At 43.7% G+C, this 18,887-nt stretch overlaps 1 protein-coding gene across 2 annotated transcripts in view; it reads left to right on the top strand.

Annotated features, from left to right (window-relative positions):
* The first annotated feature begins 255 nt into the window (after positions 1-255).
* Tsg101 (tumor susceptibility 101) overlaps positions 256-18,887 on the top strand; it is a 31,407-nt gene continuing 12,775 nt past the window's right edge. Inside the window, exons 1-6 of one of the 2 annotated variants that reach the window (XM_005357839.2) lie at positions 256-375; positions 6,331-6,415; positions 10,902-10,967; positions 12,798-12,961; positions 14,853-14,979; positions 18,420-18,486. In XM_005357839.2, the coding sequence (XP_005357896.1) occupies positions 334-375; positions 6,331-6,415; positions 10,902-10,967; positions 12,798-12,961; positions 14,853-14,979; positions 18,420-18,486 (551 nt within the window). In that variant the 5' untranslated portion in view covers positions 256-333. The remainder of the gene's footprint in view (positions 376-6,330; positions 6,416-10,901; positions 10,968-12,797; positions 12,962-14,852; positions 14,980-18,419; positions 18,487-18,887) is intronic. The other variant, XM_005357840.2, reaches the window with a different exon arrangement.

The following is an 18,887-nucleotide window of genomic DNA, read 5'->3' as shown; positions in this document are numbered from 1 at the left end:
TCGGGCATCGTCGCCTAAATCAATGCCCACAAGCTAGAGCGGGTGGCGCAGGACCAGGGCCTTCCGTGGGACCCTGCCAAACAAGGTTTGCTGGGGGCCAGCCGAAAGGTTTGCCGTCAGTATCCAGCCCGCTGGCAACTGTGGGAACTGATCCGACGCCACCCCACGCACAGCTCCAGCCGCAGAGCGGCGCTCTCGGAAGTGACGCGAAGGAAGCGGAAGCACGGCGCGCCGGCTTCCTGCTTGGCGGGGGCGGGGCGGCGGCGATTGTCTGGCGGCCTGGGGCGGCCCCGTGGCGCTGACCCTCTGCCTGTGGGGACGGAGGCGCGCGCCATGGCGGTGTCCGAGAGTCAGCTGAAGAAGATGATGTCCAAGGTGAGCCCGCTTTCTAATGGGCGGCCCCGCGGGCTGGGCTGCGGCTGCCGTCCCTCAGCGGAGCGGCCCTTCCCGCCTTCGCCTCCATAAACAAAAGCAGGATCGTGCCTGGCGCGGCCACTGCTGTCCGCCCGGCGCTGCTTGCCGTCCCAAGCGGCCCTGCCGTCTCCTTGTCCAGCGGGCTGGAGCCTGGCGCTGCTCAGATTCGGCCCGCCCGAGCTCGGGGACTGTTGGTGAAATTGACTCGCTGAAGTAGAGTGGCCAGAAAATCTAGAATGCCAGCCCCTCCCCACTCTGGCGAACTCTGCAGTCCCGTTCCATTGCATGCATTAACTGTGATTAACTCAGTGGTTCGCTTGTTTACTTTGAGTTGAACTTAAAATTCTCAATGCTTGACTGGTGGTGTGGATTTTTTCTTTCACTTTTAAATACTTTACATATTAATCACGGGACAGCCGACTCCAGGATGCTTTCTCTAATTTGCCAAATTTAATTGAAGTAAAATCTATGTAATATGGTTGAGCCCTAACTCCTCCATTTCATCGAATTGGCTTTGATACTTTTATCAAAGCAAGAAGGATAGAAATCGGTGTTTTAAAGAGGTTTTCAGTTTACAAGGAAACACGAATAAGCTGAAACACGAATAAGCTGGGCGTGGCGGCGCAGGTCTTTTAATTCCACCACTCCCAGGCCGACAGATTGTGAGTTCCAGACCAGCCTGGGATATACAAACCCTGTTTCAAAGCAAACAAAAAACGATGTTAAACAAAAATAGACTTTTTCTAGTAAATTCATGACCATAGTCCTTGAAGGCTGAACCTCTATGTTTTCGTTGTTGTCTAAGCGTATCTTTTAGGCGTCTTGATTTTTCTTTTTTTTAATAATCCCTGTAGTTATCCCTAATAACAGAGTGGGGTTAGGGGAAACCTTATCTATGTAGTAATGTTTATCTTCATTTCTTTTTCAAAGCTCCAATTAAGCTTTTAGAGCCGTGGTTCTCTACTTTCCTAGTGCTTTGACCCTTTAATACAGTTCCTCATATTGTGATGACCTCCAACCATCGAATTATTTCATTGCTACTTCAGTAATTTTGCTACTGGCTCGTTATGGCTAGTTACATAAACATCTGTGTTTTCCAATGTGGGTTATGACCCACAGGTAGAGAACCACTGTTTTAGAGGAACCTGATGTAGCCCATTAACTTCATCTGATTGGGGAATCAGATATTCTGGCCCATGCAGAGAGAGAGTTTTAATATTACTACAGACCATTTTTCTCCTTTGAACATTATCTTAGCTGCCATCCTAAACAGGTTTTCATTAATACTGGTTGAGATTTTATCAATTAAGTATATTTCTACTGTAAGTCGGTTTTGCTTTATGCAAATAACTTTGTTCATATCATCAACCTTCTGCTTCTATGCACAATATTTTGTTTACAATAGAAGATGAGTCACTACTGAGTAGAAGAAAGAAAGTGGTCACATTAGAAGTTGCTGTTGAGCTGAATGTGGTGGCACCCACCTTAATTGATTGGGAGGCAAAGACAGGCAAATCTGAGTTTGAGGCCAGCCTGGACCTCATAGTGAGACCCTGCCTCAAAAAAATAAAAAAAGTGCTCTTGTACCATAAACTGTGGGATGCAACAGTGTGAACAATTAGACTAAAATTGTACTTCTGAACTTAATCACACAGAGACCAACACTATCAAAGTCATAGTGGTAGTGTAGGAAAGTTGACAACAGCCTTTGAGGAGAGAAAGTAGAGTAGGAAGAAATAGCCCACAATGGCAAGGATGCAGTTTTCTGTCAGGTAGCGAAGGGAGCCGTGCCATCTCAGCAGAACCCTGACAGTAAAAGGAAATGAGCTTGGGAGTAATCTGGGGTGAGAACATTCTAGGAAAAGGAGAAGCAAGTGCAGAGGCTTGAAGCAGACGTTTGTCAGCTAAAGGGTAGTGGTGTGGCTAGCTGAAGAGCGGAGCAGAACATCGAGTATCAGTGATGTGGGAGATTCAGAGGACCTTGTAGGCCAGTGTGAGGACCTTGGCATTTGATTGGATTATGATAGGAAACAATTGGAGCCAGATGTAGAAACCTTTAATAGCAGGTTTCTGTGACTTCAAGATCAGACAAAGCTACACAGTATAACTCTGTTCCCCTCACCCCCCCAAAAAAGCATACGTATGGGTGTGTGCACATGAATGCAGGTGCACACAGAGACCGAAGGTATTGAATCCCTCTGAAGCTAGAGTTACAGGCATTTGTGAAGCACCTAAGCATGAGTACTGGAAACTGAGCTCCGGTCCTCTTCAAGAGCAGTACATTCCTCTAACCATGAATGTCTCTAGCTTCCTCCTCCCCCATTTTGAGGATCTCATTATGTAGACCAGGCTGACCTCTCGCGGAGATCCCCATGTCTCTGAGATCCACTGAGACTAAAGGCATAGGCCACAACACCCAGCCAAGTTGATGGAAATGGTACCAGGACTGCTCGGGTGTTCCTCGGGTGTAAGAGCGGGAGGGAGACAACACCTGCCTTTGCTACCGCTGCCGCAGACCATGGTTGTAGCTCTGAAGGTAGAAGTCAGATTCTGGAGATAGATGTATCGTTAAGGTTTGTTAAAGGATTTATTTTTAAGTATACATCTGTATGTATATGTACATATGGGTGCCCACGGAAGCCAGAAGAGGGCATTGGAGCCCCCGGAGCTGGAGTTACAGGCAGTTCTGAATCTCCCAATGTGAGTCTTGGGAACTGAACTTGGTTCCTTTGTAAGAGGAGCAGGTGCCCTTAGTCACCAAGCCATCTCTTCAGCCCAAGATTCTGGATACATTTTAAAGGTAATGCTGAGGTGGATTTGCTGTGGGTTGAGAGAGAGAGGCTCAAGGATAATTTCCAAGGTTTGGTACAGCTGCAAGAGTGAGGATGTGGGAAGAATAAAATTGGGAAGATGGTAAGGAATTTTGTTCCTCATTGGTTTGACGTTCATTGGATATGCATCTGTTAAAATAGCAACTGGATATACACAGTACTCCCTCTTCCCCTACCCACGGGCAGTACTTTCCAAGACAAAGCAGATATATTGAACCCGTATATATAGTACTTTTTGCTGTGTATCCCTATAAGAAAATTTAACTTAGCTGGATGGTGATGGCTCACGCTTTTAATCCCAGCACTTGGGAGGCAGAGGCAGGTGGATCTCTGTGAGTCAGCTTGGTCTACAAGAGCTAGTTCCAGGACAGTCTCCAAAGCTACAGAGAAACCTTGTCTCGAAACCCCCCCCCCAATTTAACTTACAAGTTCGTTACAGTAAGTTAATGATAATAAATGTAGCAGGGTAGAATAATTAGAAACTATATTCTAATACAATTTCTGGCATTGCTGCTCTTGAACTTCAGGCCCATTGAGTAAATTAGATCTTTGAGCACAGCACTGGGACAGTTGACCTTAGGCCTGTCAGTCACCAACAGGTGGGGTAGCTATATAGTGTGGATATGCTGGGTAAAGAGATGACTCACTGCCTGGGCAGGGCAGTGAAACTGGCATTTTCATCAAGATGCCATGTTACTTAGAAGTGCACTTTAGCTAGATGGCGGTGCTGCGCACCTGTAGTCCCAGCACTTGGGGCAGAGGCGGGTGGATCTCTGTGTTCCAGGACAGCAAGAGCTACAGAGAAACCCTGTCTTAAAAAACAACCCCCCCCCCCAAAAAAAAAGAAGAGAAACAGCAAAGGGTGAGAAAGAAGCTTTGATACTTTAAAAAAAACAAATGAACTTTGGTTTTTTAACTTTTTCATTACATTTATGTGTGTTTGCACACGCAACCGTGAGCATATGGAGATGAGAATATAACTTGTAGAAGTCCATCCCTTCTTTCTGCCATGGAGTCTTGGGAGATTGGATTCAGATTTTCATGCCTTTACCTGCTGAGCCTTCTTACCAACCCATGAACACGTTTTAAGAGGAAGAAATCAGCTTGGTCAAATACCACTTATAAATAAAACGAAGACAGAATTGGACACAGCAGACCATATAGCAGGCATTGATGACTTTAATAAGCACTTTTGATGAAGGCTGATTTTGCTGAGGCAAAAATCATGCATGCTTCCCTTATGACCTCTTTTCCCACCACAGAAAATCCTACACACTTTGTGCTCCGACATAGCCAGGTCTACTCACATCTCACTGTTCCGTGATAGAATGTCCACAGCTGTAGTAGGTTTAAAGAGAGACATTACACAGTGATTGCTGACACCACAGGAATACCCAGACACTTGTTTCTTCCAAGTGAAGAATGGCCAACCATCTCTGCAGTGAACTTGATAAAGAGATAAAGAGCATAAAAATCTTGACTCTCATAACTTTTAGATCCAAAAACTAATGTAAAGGGTTGTGTATATTAAAATATACCAAGAGAGCCGGGCGGTGGTGGCACACGCCTTTAATCCCAGCACTCGGGAGGCAGAGGCAGGCGGATCTCTGTGAGTTCGAGACCAGCCTAGTCTACAGAGCTAGTTCCAGGATAGGCTCCAAAGCCACAGAGAAACCCTGTCTCAAAAAACCAAATATATATCAAGAGAATGAAATGAGCAGCCATTTATAAATTATGGGACCTTCCATAAGTCAGGTGGACAGGTTTGCAACAAAGAAGTTCCAAGAGGTTAAACTAGCGGTGAGGCTCTCACTGTTAGCTGAATACTAGGTTAAATGTGGGCTCTCCATATGATTAATATAATTTAGCAATAAAGAGCCATTACACTGATGCTTTGCCTTGTGCTTGTATTAGTCTCTGTTGGAATAACTGATGGCTTATTTATGGTTTGGTTTTGTTTTCTGTACTGAGAGAATTGAACCCAGGCCCATAGGTATGCTGGGTGAGCTTTCCCTCTGGGTGACATCCCCAGCAGCTAAGTGTGTTTCTGCTTTTTAAGACAAGCCCATTAAGAGCTTTGCATGGATGGAGCTTGTCAACCTATGAGTGTCAGTGTTATGATCGTTAGCTCCTGACAGATATGCCTAAAGCAGTGTGCTTGTTCTAGAGTGGAGAAGACCAGTGGGTGAGAACAGTGCCGTGAGTGATCTTGACAGTGAATGCTACACTGAGAAAGATTTTGTTAAAAGAGAAAAACACAGTGTAGTCTCTGAGTGGCCTGTAATTCTCCAGTGTCTTAGGACTTGAGGCAGATCATTTCGCAGCTAGATTAGTCAACAAAAGGAAACCCCATGAATTTTTTTTTTTTTTTTTGGATAGGACCTTTTTTTTTTTCAAGACAGGGTTTCTCTGTAACTTTGGAGTGTGTCTTAGAACTAGCTCTTGTAGACCAGGCTGGTCTCAAACTCACAGAGATTCTCCTGCCTCTGCCTCCCGAGTGTTGGGATTAAAGGCATGCGCCACCACCACCCTGCGGTAACTTTTTTTTAATGCCTGCATGGATGTCCATGCACCTTGTGCGTGTCTACTGCTTGCAGAAGCCAGAAGAGGGCATTGGCTCCCTTGGTTCTGGAGTTACACAGTGTTGTGAACTGCCATGGGGATGCTGGGAATCCGTCCTGGGTCCTCTGGAAGAATAGCTAGTGCTCTTACCTGCTCGTAACCACCGAGCCCTTTGGATGGGGCCTTTGACCCTGATTAAGTGCTAAAGTAGTAGTGAGCCGCTCCGTTAAGAGTTCACGCAGGTGGCAGTAAAGAGAAGAGAGCCTGGGCCCTCGGACTTTAGTGTTAATGATGACTCGGAGATCCAAGAAGACTACAACAAGGGAAATAACATTTTCAGGAAATCCAGCCTGGCGGTGGTGGCACACACACCGCCCAGCACTTGGGGGCAGAGGCAGGCGGATCTCTGTGAATTCCAGAACAGCCAGAGCTACACAGAACTCTGTCTCAAAAAAGAAAGCAAATCGGTCAATAAAGTGGTGTACATTGGTTTTGAGTAAACTTTGTACTTTTTTCTTTTTAGTACAAATACAGAGATCTAACTGTCCGTCAGACTGTCAATGTCATCGCTATGTACAAAGATCTCAAACCTGTATTGGATTCGTATGGTAAGTTAATGGGTCGAGAATATCCATCACTGTGTTTGAGTTTGTTCCTTGTGTTCTTAGCTACAATTTTCTTGTTTTCCTTTTCAGTTTGTTGGGTTTCCAGCTGAGGTTGAACTTACGCCTAATAAAGATGTCAGGACACAGGAGAGTATATGTCTGAAAAAAAAGCGAGTGCTTTTAAGTCTTAAAAAGCGTTACCTTGACACAATACTACACAAGTTTAGGCTTGGGAGATATTTGTTTTTCTGTGCTGGAGATCACACCTAAAGTCTCATATGAGCATGCATACCTCCAGCCCATAGGAGGAAAATTTAAAGATAATTTAGTTTATCATTTTCTAAAGTTTTTTTCCCAAAATATTTAAAGAAGCATGCTACAGCAAACGTGTAGGTCATACGACAACCTAGAGGAGTCTGTTCTAGGGATTGTACTTGGGTCATCAGGCTCTGCAGCTGTGCTCTGCCCAGAGCGTCATCTTGCCAGGCCTTTTACCAGAGTTGTGAAGACAGTTGCTAAGAGCAGAATTCTGTGGTTAAGTTTTAACAGTTACAGATTAAACAACATTACATGTATCCAGGAAGCATGAGCCTATGATCTCAGCTACTCAAGAAGCTGGAATCTGAGGATGACTTGAGCCTAGGAATCTCTGCCAGCCTGGGCATTAAATGAAGTCAGTCAGTCAGTCTGCCTGTCTCTGTGTCTGTCTCCCCTCGCCTCTCAGTTTTTTTTTTTTTGTTTTGTTTTTTTTTTTTGTTTTTTGTTTTTTTTTTTGTTTTTCGAGACAGGGTTTCTCTGTGATTTTGGTTCCTGTCCTGGAACTAGCTCTGTAGACCAGGCTGGTCTCGAACTCACAGAGATCCTCCTGCCTCTGCCTCCCGAGTGCTGGGATTAAAGACGTGCGCCACCACCGCCCGGCCTCGCCTCTCAGTTTTTAAAACTCGGTTTCACTGTAGCAAGATGTCTTAGGCTTATCAGTGCGCCAAAGTGCAGCCTGTGGTGAAGCTGAGAGGTGGTGTGCCATGCAGGGATTGCCAGGATCTTAGTCCCCGATGCTCAGCACTCCCTTCCCCACAGCACCTCTCTTCTCAGGAGCACAGCTCAAGCCAACTTGGGACTAACTGTCCCTTATGTTTTATAAACCTGCAAACTTTTGGTTTTGGTTTTGTTTCTTTTTAAGTGCAGCAGGCTTTTCTGTCCTCAATGGAATGCTTCTACAGTCCCATTAGTTCCACTTTGAACACACGAGGGTGCCAGGGCTGAGAGGAAACCATGTTGCCTCCTGTCCACTATGAGGTCCTTGGCTCTGGAGGCAGAAAACTGGGTTTTGTCGCTGAGACTTTGTAAACTGCATTCACTGCAGGGCTTGGAAACAGTGGGTCTGTGGAGAGGTGGGGGTAACAGAGGGTCTGCCTTATTTCTGCCCACATAATGCATTGACTATGAAACTCCTCATGGGACCAAAATTAATGCCAAAGTGGCTCCAGTAGGCCAGGCTCTGGACTCCAACTCAAGAGATCAACCTGCCTCTGCCTCCTAAGAGCTGGGATTAAAGGTGTGTGGCTTTTACTGCATGCTGAAACTAACTGTTAATCAAAACTGATAGAGTCTAACACCATCACACAGATTTTATATGGCTAAACCCAGCCTAAGCTATTATCAAAATACTTTTAGAGTAAACAACACTGTAAATTTAAATGTAGTGTTTCAACATAGGAATATTTTTGTTTTGTTTGATTTTTAAGATTAGATCTAATTCTAGCCTAAGATGTCCTGGAACTTACGACATGGCTCAGGCTGTCATTGAATTCATAGTGATCCTCCTGCCTCAGTGTCCCAGGTACTTTCAAGAACGTCTTGTAACTCTAAGATGCACAAAGTTAGACAGTTGTCAGCAGAATAGCTGGTGTCGCCAGTGTAACTGTGTGTGCTCGCCTTGTTTGTTATAGCACGTGTCAGCTTTTCTCACTAAGAGGTTATCTGGGAAAATCCACCAACTTGCTGGAAAGGCTGTGGTTCAGTCTCTGACTGCAGTCAGTGATCTCTTGACTCCATTGTTGTGGGCCTGAGGTGGGGAAAGCATCGTGGCAGAAGGATATCGTGGAGGAAAGCTGAAGGAAGAGAGAGGTCCGGGATGAGAGATGCTCCAGCTTGGTCTACCCACTTTAGTAATGCCGTCACTATGAACACTTTGGTGATTGATTCACCGCTGAGGCTGTGCTTCCCATGGTCTGGTCACTTCTCTGGGGCCCATCAGTAGGCAACCGAGACCTCAACACAAGAACCTTTGAAGGGTGTTTCATATTGAATCCATATGGGGGTCCGTACAAGCTTCACAACTGGCAGCAAAATGTTCTGTGGAGAGGCAAAAATGAAATTTGGCTCAGCACAGCTTAGCCAGGCTGGTTCACACTTCTGGAGTCTGATGCCAGGCAGTTTAATTTTTACATACTTAAATACAGTGAAACTTTGGAAAAAAGTTTCTTCGTGATAATTATCCCAACAAAGCTTCAGGCATGACTACATCTAAACTCCCTTGCAAAGTATTTGTCTTTTGCAGAGCACCTGGGACCTCTTCAGCAAGAATGGGTCTATTTACTGAGAAATAATGCTCAGGACAAGAGCCTGGGGAGAAAGGGTTTGTAATAAGCATAATAGCAAACTCGCGTAAAGTGCATGGGACCTCTCATGTGGTTGGGTTCTAGTGACTGAGAAACTATCTCAGAATTCTGGGGGAATTTGGGTGAGAACTGGCTCCACAGACTAACAAAAGATCATCAGGGTATCAAACAGTATCTCCTCCGGCTTTCCATGTAAACATTGCTACTTTCTTCTGTTAAAGAAAAGCCTGTATGTTTAACAATGTGGACCTTGTGTCCTACAAATCCGTAGTACAGCCTTTACCCTGTGTTACAGTGTTCCAAACAATCACTAAAAATGAAGCAGTTCATGCAGCACAAATTATGCAAAAGATAGAAAAGGCATTGAGATTCATTTTCATCGTCGGCACCAACTTGGCAGCTTACAACTGTCTATAACTCCAGTTCCAAGGGATCTGCCACTCTTTTCTGGCCTTTATGGACTCCAAGCATGTACATAGTACATTTTGTCAGCAAAATACTCATTCACCTAAAATATGGGTTTGTTTACTTATTTGTTTGTTTGTCTTAAGAAAAAAGAGAACCAGGCCGTGGTGGCCCACACCCTTAATCTCAGCACTAGTGAGGCAGGCAGATCTCAGAATTCAAGTCTAGCCTGGTCTATAGAGTGAGTTCCAGGCCAGCCAGGACTACATAGTGAAACCCTGTCTCAAAAACAAATGAAAGAGACAGGCAGACATGGTAAGTAAGTTGGAGAGATGGCCCAGCAGTTAGGAGCACATATTACTTTTCCAGAGGACCCATGTCTAATTCCCAGCATTTGCATGGCAGTCACAACAGTTTGTAACTCCAGTTCCAGGGGATGTGGTGCCCTCTTCTATCCTCCATGCACACATGGTCCACTTATATACGTGCAAGCAAAACACACATAATTTAAACATAAATGCATTTTGAAAGATGTCTGTACTTAACTGTGGAAGTGTCTCTGTTTTCAGTACTGTAGTTTGATTCCACCTTGAGATTGAGAATGACAGGATTTCTGTGTAAGTGAGGGTGGTCTTGAACTTCTGATTCTCTTGTCTTCACCTTTCAAGCTCTAGGATTATAGGCATGTACCGCCATGCCCAGTTTATGCAGTGCTGGCGATAAACCCAAGGCTTAAAGCACATAAGCACTCTTCCAACTTGGCCACAGTGAGTGGGGGCTTCTAAAATGAAATGATGGTTAGCTTTTTGTATGGCATCACTTGGCAGTGACTTCTTCCTCCTTTTTAGCATCACTAGGGATCAAGTCCAGGGTCTTGATTCTAGACAAGTGGTTCATTTAAACTATACTCAGTCTTGATGATTTTTATTATTTACTGATATATTTATTCTTAAAATTGTTTAAAAAAACAACTTATTGGGAATATAATTTTGGCATAATCATAGGCATCCATCTCAGGCCTACAGTCCAGTAATTTCAGAATGTTATGGGTTTTTTGTTTTGTTTTGGGTTTTTCAAGACAGGGTTAGTCTGTGCAGCCCTGGCTGTCCTGGAACTCCCTCTGTACAACAGACTGGACTCAAACTAACAGAGATCTACCTGCCTCTGCCCCCCAAGTGCTGGGATTAAAAGGCATGTCCCATTACTGCCTGACTCTTAGAGTGATTTTTTTTTTAAATTGGCTTGGAATTGTCTTAGTTGGAGACCCAAAGCTTGTATTTGGGAATGCCCCACTCAGATCCATTTTTACAGGAAACCCAAAGCTTTTTAAGCCAAGTCAACAAAGGAGTCTTATTACTGACAAGTTAACCTCATTTCCTAGTTAACTGGTGTTTCTGAAAGAGTAACTTACATGGTGATCTGTACAAAAATGCTCATGATTAAATTTTGTTTTTTCCTTTCAGTTTTTAATGATGGTAGCTCCAGGGAGCTGGTGAACCTCACTGGAACGATCCCTGTGCGTTATAGAGGTAAATGATATTTATGTATCTGCTGACAAGAACATGCTGCCAAGGAGTTACGGCCTTCTTGACAAAAGAGCCTTTTAACTCCAGTTCTGACTCCCCTTTATTTAGCAGCAGCACCTCACAGTTTTGCTTTGTCTTAACTTTTCTATCAGGTAGCAGCAAAGAGGTGCCTCACAGTAGATGGGATTTGCTGTTTCGTGGGATCAGCACTGTAGAGGGGTCTTAGGTGTCTGCTGTTTCAGCCTCTCACCATTCACACCTTTCTGACTGTGGGAAGCTGGACTGTAGTGAAGTGGTGCTTTAATTTAAAATAGGGACACAGTTAGATTTGTTTTCCTGCTGTGCAGTCTGAATTTTGTGACCTTGGGCACCCACAGCGTTCGGGAATAGTACCTAACTCAGGCACTGACAGTTCATGGAAGCGATACATGTAAGGCTTGGCACGTAGCCTGGTGTGCACTAAGCAAACAGTCAAAGGCACCTGTTACTTACGGCTATGCTATCGGTAATGATGGCTTTGGATCACTTGACTCTTTCAACCAGTCGATTCTCTGCTGAGTATAAGTGACAAGTGAGCATTTAGTTTCTTAAGAGCCCATTCTGCTTCGGGACAGTTGTGTTTGATAATTATTCCTTATGGCTAGCTAGGACATAAATGTCCCCAGAGAGAGGGGCTGGGGTCAGGGCGAGGACCACCTTCAGAGGCCCTGCCCTAGTGACCTAGTTCTGTAAGCTAGGCATCAGAATATTGCCATCATCTGGGGAACAAGCATTGACCTTGGGGGATATTACACAGCAGTCTGTGATTGCAGTGCAGTGAGGTTCAAAGGGAGAAGAAGGACACATAGGAAGATCACTGTCAGTCATTTGTGCCTGACATAGTCCCAGGGTAACTGAGAGCATCTGGGACGAATGTAAGCCTAATTACTACCTTCAGCATTGCATGGGGGAATGAGCTCTGGTGGGAATGCAGGTTGTGGAAGTGTATGAATATTGATTTTATCTAAGGGAAGCCTGCTTTTTCCCCTCAGCCATTCTTCATGAGTCAGCATACACGTCCAAGTTATTGTAGGGATTCCTTCCCCCCACCCCCTTCTCCAAAAAGGGAATTCTAACTGTTGGTAATAAACCTAAGGCTTTGTGTATTACAGTTACACATTGTAGATGTGTTTGGGGGCTGAGAAAAAACTTGGAAGCTCCACTAGCATCTGATTTCTTTAGGTGAAACATGCTTACGTATTTCTTCCTGCTGGGCTTGTAAAGGTGAAAGTGAAACCCATGTACTTCAGTGTTGAAATGGTTGCTTGGGACATTTGAGAGCACTAAAGGCTGGTTTATGTTTAATGTGGTAGCTGTTGCGTCTTTTGAGATCCAGTATTGAACTACGGTAGTCAGGTTTCTATTTCATAAAAAGAGGAGAGGGTAACAGCACTGATTCTGAGTAATTACCACCAAAGCTGCCACAAGCATGGGTCTGGTGGAAGACTCAGCAAGGCACCTGCTACCATTGAAGGGTAGAAGCTGGCTTTGGAAGGGAGTGGGTGTGTCTCTGTCCTCCCTTCCTCTTTCCCGCCAGGCCTTTAGCTGGAATGACAAGAGTCAAGCAGCAAATGTTAGGTTGAGTCAGAAGAACTTCTCCAGTAGCAAGCAGTCAGCACTTTTACCCCTCAGGTGTGGCTTACAAACCAAATCTCCAAGAAACAGCTTAAATTTTAAAATAGAAATAATGCTTTTGCGGGCAGTAGTGGTGATGTTTGTTGCTCTCAACTTCATATATTATACTCCTGGAAACTAGTAAAAGTAAAGTAATTGAGATTTCTTCTTTTCTCTCAGGTAATACGTATAATATTCCAATATGCCTGTGGCTGCTGGACACATACCCATATAATCCCCCTATCTGTTTTGTGAAACCTACTAGTTCAATGACTATTAAAACAGGAAAGCATGTGGATGCAAACGGGAAAATCTACCTACCGTATCTGCATGACTGGAAACACGTACGTATCCTGTGGTTCCTTGAGTGATTGCATGTGTGTTCTGCTCACTGGCATCTATCTGCAGTTTACACTTTGGGAAGATTCCAAGGACAGTAAGTAAATTCAGACAGTGGACCAGTCACTGAACTGAGGCAGTTAGAAAAGACTCATTTATTCCTTTGTTTCGTTTTTGGTATTGGTGGCTTTTGTTGGTTGGCTGGTTGGTTTATTAGAGTGTCATCCAGGCTGACCTCAAATATGTAAAGATCCATGCTGCCTCAGTTTCATAAGTACTAAGATGCAGACGTAAGCTACAATACTAACCAGGTGGAAAGGTTCCGTAACAGAATCTATAATGCTTATTCATCATTTTATTTACTTGAATTAAACTTACAAAAACAGACAAGGTTCAGAGGTAGAATATTTTTTTATAAAAATAGGTACACTGATGGGATCTGTTTGAGGAACTCAATCTTATTCTTAAAAATATCGCTGTCCAGGATAATATCTTGTGTTTCTGCTGATAGTGTAACTCGCAGGGCAGCATTTGCACTACAGATAACCTAGGCCTGTATTACAATACAGGTGTTCTCTAGAGGAACAGAACCAGTACAGTGAATACGTTACAAAGGAAGCTTTTATTTTTAATATTTTTTATTTATTATGTATACAGTATTCTGTCTGCATGTATGCCTGCAGGCCAGAAGAGGGCACCAGACCTCATTACAGATGGTTGTGAGCCACCATGTGGTTGCTGAGAATTGAACTCAAGACCTTTGGAAGAGCAGGCAATGCTTTTAACCAGTGAGCCATCTCTCCAGCCCAGCTTTTTTATTTTTTAAGATTTATTTATTTTTATTTTTTGTGTATGAATGTTTTGTTTGTATGTGTCTATGAACCACATGTGTGCCTGGTCCCTGTGGAAACCAGAAGAGAGTATCAGATCCCCTGGATCTGGTGGTGGCAGGCAGTTGTGAGCTAACATGTGGGTGCTGGGAACTGAACCCAGATTCTCTGCGCCGGTGTTCTTCACTGTCGAGCCACTTCTCCAGCCCTACAAAGAAGACTTACGAGGTTGGTTTATATGATAGTGTTGGGTAAACCAACAGTGGCAGTCTATACATTAGAGAGGCTGAGAGCCCAATAGTTCCTCAGTCCCTGAGGATGAATACCTCAGCAGTCCCAGTCTGTGCTGATGGCCTGGAGAGTACTTGGAGATCCAGTGGTTTTCAGTCTGCATTAGAAAGCCAAACCTCAGACACTGGGTTCCAAGTGGTGGTGGCAGTGGGGTGGATACATGGGTGGACTAACAAGCTAGAAGTGGAAGATGGGCGGGAAAAAGCAACGCTGCTTTGCCCTCTAACCTCTTGAAAGGGAGAACTTAGAGATAGAGTGAGCTTGTGAGAGCCTGCCTTGAGCTGGCCCAGTCCCTTCTGTTGAGGTGATCCTCACTGGGTGCTGTTTCTGGAAGGCTTGTGCCTGCTCTGTACTTTTTCACAAGTGATTACTACACCAAAAGGAGAACTGTGGGTAAAAACGATACATCTGTGTTTCCATGCTCATGTAACCCATTGTCTGCTGTGAACATCGATGTGTTCAGGAAAATAGCTGGGGCCAGCCACATGACTTCATGAGTACAGGTACAGGCCACACAGCCTGGTGACATGAGTTTGACCCCTAAACTCAAGTCAAGGTGGAAGGAGAGAATTAACTGCGAGTTGTCTTCCAACCTCCGTGCACACTGGGTGATGTATGTGCTTGTGCACACACATCGAATAATAAAAAGCCAAGAGTGAAGAGTGTCAGACTGAGTGCAGACTTTAGTAATAACAACAACAAAAAATGCCAAACTCTTCTATTTTACTGAGAAATAATTATGGCTGACTTGATTTCCTGTTTCACCTCTTTTTAGCCACGGTCAGAGTTGCTGGAGCTTATTCAGATCATGATTGTGATATTTGGAGAGGAGCCCCCAGTGTTCTCCCGACCCACTGTTTCTGCATCCTACCCGCCATACACCGCAACAGGGCCACCAAATAGTAAGTGTGATTGTGATCTGATATTAAAGTTTGCAGAAATGAAGAGTAAAACTCTTAAAAATGTTACTTTGCTTTTTAGCTTGTCTTGTTAGTGGAGTTTGGGGAGATGTCCTGAGGCCCCATGTCCACGTATACAGGTTCCTACCAAAGACTGGTATTGGGGCTTCCATCTGTGGGTAGAAGTCGGAGTGTGAATGTTCTGGATTCCAGAGTGGAAGAGAAGATGCCAAATGGAGCTAGAAGTTTTAAATTATGCATGCCATGGAAAAGCCTTACTTGACCACCTGGAAAGCAGGTGTAATTTGAAAGTTAGCCTGAGGTCTCTCTGACACTCCAGGGTCAGTGTGGTAGAGAATTAATTGCAATCAACTAGCTCATCCCTTGAGCTGTTCTGGGTATACACAATTGGACATCTAGCTCTGTGGTGCTTCTCTACGGTACAGCCAATTTGTGACTACCTTGTTGGCGGGATGAGGGCACGGGCACAGTACTGGTCCACTCCTGGGACAGCTCTGCTCTGTCCCTGTTCTGTTTATGTAAACGACTCTTGCTGCTACTTCACAATCATCCTGGGTAGTTAAGAGTTGGTTGTACTTAACTTGTTTTGACATTTTTGTTTTGTACTGTTTTTGTTGTATTTTAAGTTGTGATTCTGACAAACTTCTCTTTGGTGACCAATTATGTGAACTTTATTTCTTTCTACCTAAAGTCATTCATTCTCTTGTTTTTAGTCTGTTTTTCCTGGAGTATCTTGATCCATGGGCAGAATGGGAATGTGAAAGAAGGACTCCTCTCCTCTCCCTCCCAGAGTAAACTTGGCTTTAGGACGAGTGCTTCCTGTATTAAGGATGTTAGTGATTTGTCTTAGTGAAGTCCTGTTGACTGAGGGTTTTACGTTTAAAGCACTAAATATTTCCTAGTCTGATGCCCTCATTTATTTGCTCAGATCACTTTGTTACCACTTAGACAAAGGGAACAATTCTTTATTTCTTTCAGTTTCACCATGGCTTTGGAAATAGAGTGTTCCGGAAAGAAACCGCACTGGTCAATGTTGCAATCCAGTTTTGCATTCACTGTCTCCTTAGGCACTGAAAAGCTAGTTTAAGTCAAGCACTGTATTGTCATCTCTTCCAGTTTTAGTAGCATTTTAGACATCTAGGTGGTAGCCATCTTATCATCAGGATGGCTGTGAACAAAGGTCTGGATTGCTCCCATACGTGTCCTAAGTAATAGCCAAGAGGCTTTGATACATATTAGAATAAATAGTTAATAGTTGAGAAATCACTGCTCAGAAAATTTTTTATCTCTTCAGGGTAATTTTTGAATGATGAGTCATGCTACAAGACATTATTAAAATCAAGTACAATAGTGTGTGCCTGTAGTTCCAAAGATTTTGGAAGTTTTGCCAAGAGATTGTGTGAGCCTAGAGTTCAGAGCCTGTCTGGGCAGCATAGTGAGACACTGAGTCTGTAAAAAGTCAGCATCATGGGACTGGAGAGACAGCCCAGTAGTTAAGAACACCTGTTGCTCTTGCAGAGGACCCATATGGAAGTTTACAACTATCAATAAGTCTACTTGTAGGGAATCCTTTCCCTCTTCTGAACCCTCGGGTACCAGACACACATATGGAGCATCTAAGTAATTGCAGGCAAGACACTCAGACACATAAATTTAAAGCCAGCATTATATCCAAACCTCAGTTTTTAAAAAAGATTTATTTTAGTTGCATGTGAGTGTGTTTATGTGGGTATGTGGATATGAGGGCAAGTGCCTCAGAAGGCCAGAGGCAGCAGATCCCCTGTACCTGGAGTTGCAGTCATTTGTAAGCTGTCTGGTGTGGGTACTAAGACTAGGACTCAGGTCCTCTGCAAGAGCAGTACTTGCTTTTAACCTCTGAGCATTTCTCTAGCCCCTCAAACGGGGTGTGTGTGTTTGTGTGTGTGTGTGTGTGTGTGTGTGTGTGTGTGTGTTGCTTCTTAACCATGGAACCATCTCTCCAGGCCCTTCAGTAACTAGTTTTTAAGATAGGAAAAGAAATATTACTACTCTGAGATACTGGTTTGCACATTGGAGAAAGTAGCATGGAAGTGAATGATACTGACCATGTGTGTTGCTGATACTTAACAGTGGACTCGCCTTTTCTCCGAGATCCTACTTGAAAAGTGTCTGTGTGTGGAATGGGATTGTGACATTTGGGGGACTTTTTTTGTTTTTTAATGAAATACTGAATCTCATCCTTCATTATACTTACGCAAAGTATTACCGCATCTACTGAAACATTCTAACAAGAAGGCTGTGAACCCTGATTTGTTGGGCTGGTAAAGGCTTCCAAGCCTGTTGTTGATAGCAGCCCAGCGTACTTCTCCCACTTGCTTATATTCTGTCCTCTAGGTCATTCTTTGAAGGCTCCGTGTCTCTTTTTCTTCGAGCTTCATCTGTCATTCCTCTACTGGATCACTTTTGTTTCCTCTGCCTCTTAGGTTTAGATTAGCTCCTTCCCTGGATGATCCCATAGATAGCACTCTGTGCTTTCCCTGTCAGCACAATTAGCAGAACACAACCACTTGTGACTCTCTGTGGCCCCAGCTAGATTCCCAGCAACATGTGGCCAAGGATTCCTTCTCGTCTCGTGCCTTCCCTTCTTAGCATCCTCTTCTCTTCTTCTCTTCACCTTCCTCCATCTCCCCTTCGTCAGACCCTGCTTCCTATCACATAGAAGGCAATAAAACACTTGTTTGTTGACTTAAGTGCTGATTCACTTGGATCTAATAAGGAAAGTTTGAGTGCAATTGCCTCTGAAGGCAAGTCCTTTTCCATCGAGGCCAAAGCTAGCCTTTGGTACCACTGACCAAGTGGGTCCGAATGAATGAAAGCTCTTGAAGACTAATGACTTTTAACTTTTTTTCCCCATAGTATTTCCAAGCTTTTTTTAACCGGTCTAGATGGGTGTGAATGTAAGTTTTTATAGGATTTCTTACAGTGATTTGGAGTCTTGGGTTCTCAAACAAGCCAACAAAACCAACTGTGCAAATCAGTCAATATGGTCTTCAGTGTGCCAGGATTTCTTAGATGCAGAGGCAGGTTACCACCTAAGGAGCAGGTCTTAGAGCAAATGGGGCCAGCGTGACCTTCTAAACTACAGATGAATATGATGCTGTAGAGCTGACCAGATTGACCTATCTGCCAGTCACTTCTTGTTGGGGTTTGCATGAGTATTGTCACGCAGTTTAATGACTTGAGACTTAATTGACTTCAAAATATTTATTCCTTAAAGAACTGTTAGTTCCTTAAAGAAATACAGGTGTTGATTTTGTTTTGAGCCTGAGATTGGATTCTTGGTGTGGAATTTTGCTGTGGTTTGACAGTGATGTGTAATACTCTATAGCCTTTATATTCAGGACTGTGCATATGACTTTCAAATGTTAAAAAATTATTTTTAGCCTCCTACATGCCAGGCATGCCGAGTGGAATCTCCGCATATCCATCTGGATACCCTCCCAATCCCAGGTAATGAAAATTCTATTATGTTGGGAATCAAAATAATGCTAACTGGGAAATTAAATAAGGTTAGTTGAAATTCAGTGAAAGGTTTATTGATATTTTTGAGATAAGTCTGGCTCTGTAGATTCATAATCCTGGTTCAGCCTTGGAATTATAGGTTTAGGCTGCCATTTATGTCTTGTTGGTCGTATTTTATTGCAGATATTATGCATATAATTCCAAAAGAGTTTTAGGTTATCTAGAGAAATGCAAATTTGTTTTATTTTTAAATAAATAAAGATGGGGTTAGGGTTGGCAATGATTGGTTTGGGGCTTTTTTTTTTTGTTTTGTTTTGTTTTGTTTTGTTTTTTTGTTTTTCGAGACAGGGTTTCTCTGTGGTTTTGGAGCCTGTCCTGGAACTAGCTCT

The sequence above is a fragment of the Microtus ochrogaster genome, chromosome 22, assembly GCF_000317375.1.
Source record: "Microtus ochrogaster isolate Prairie Vole_2 chromosome 22, MicOch1.0, whole genome shotgun sequence".
Lineage (NCBI taxonomy): Eukaryota > Metazoa > Chordata > Mammalia > Rodentia > Cricetidae > Microtus > Microtus ochrogaster.
The sequence above is the reverse complement of the archived record's forward strand: the minus strand, read 5'-3'. Positions and strand labels throughout refer to the sequence as shown.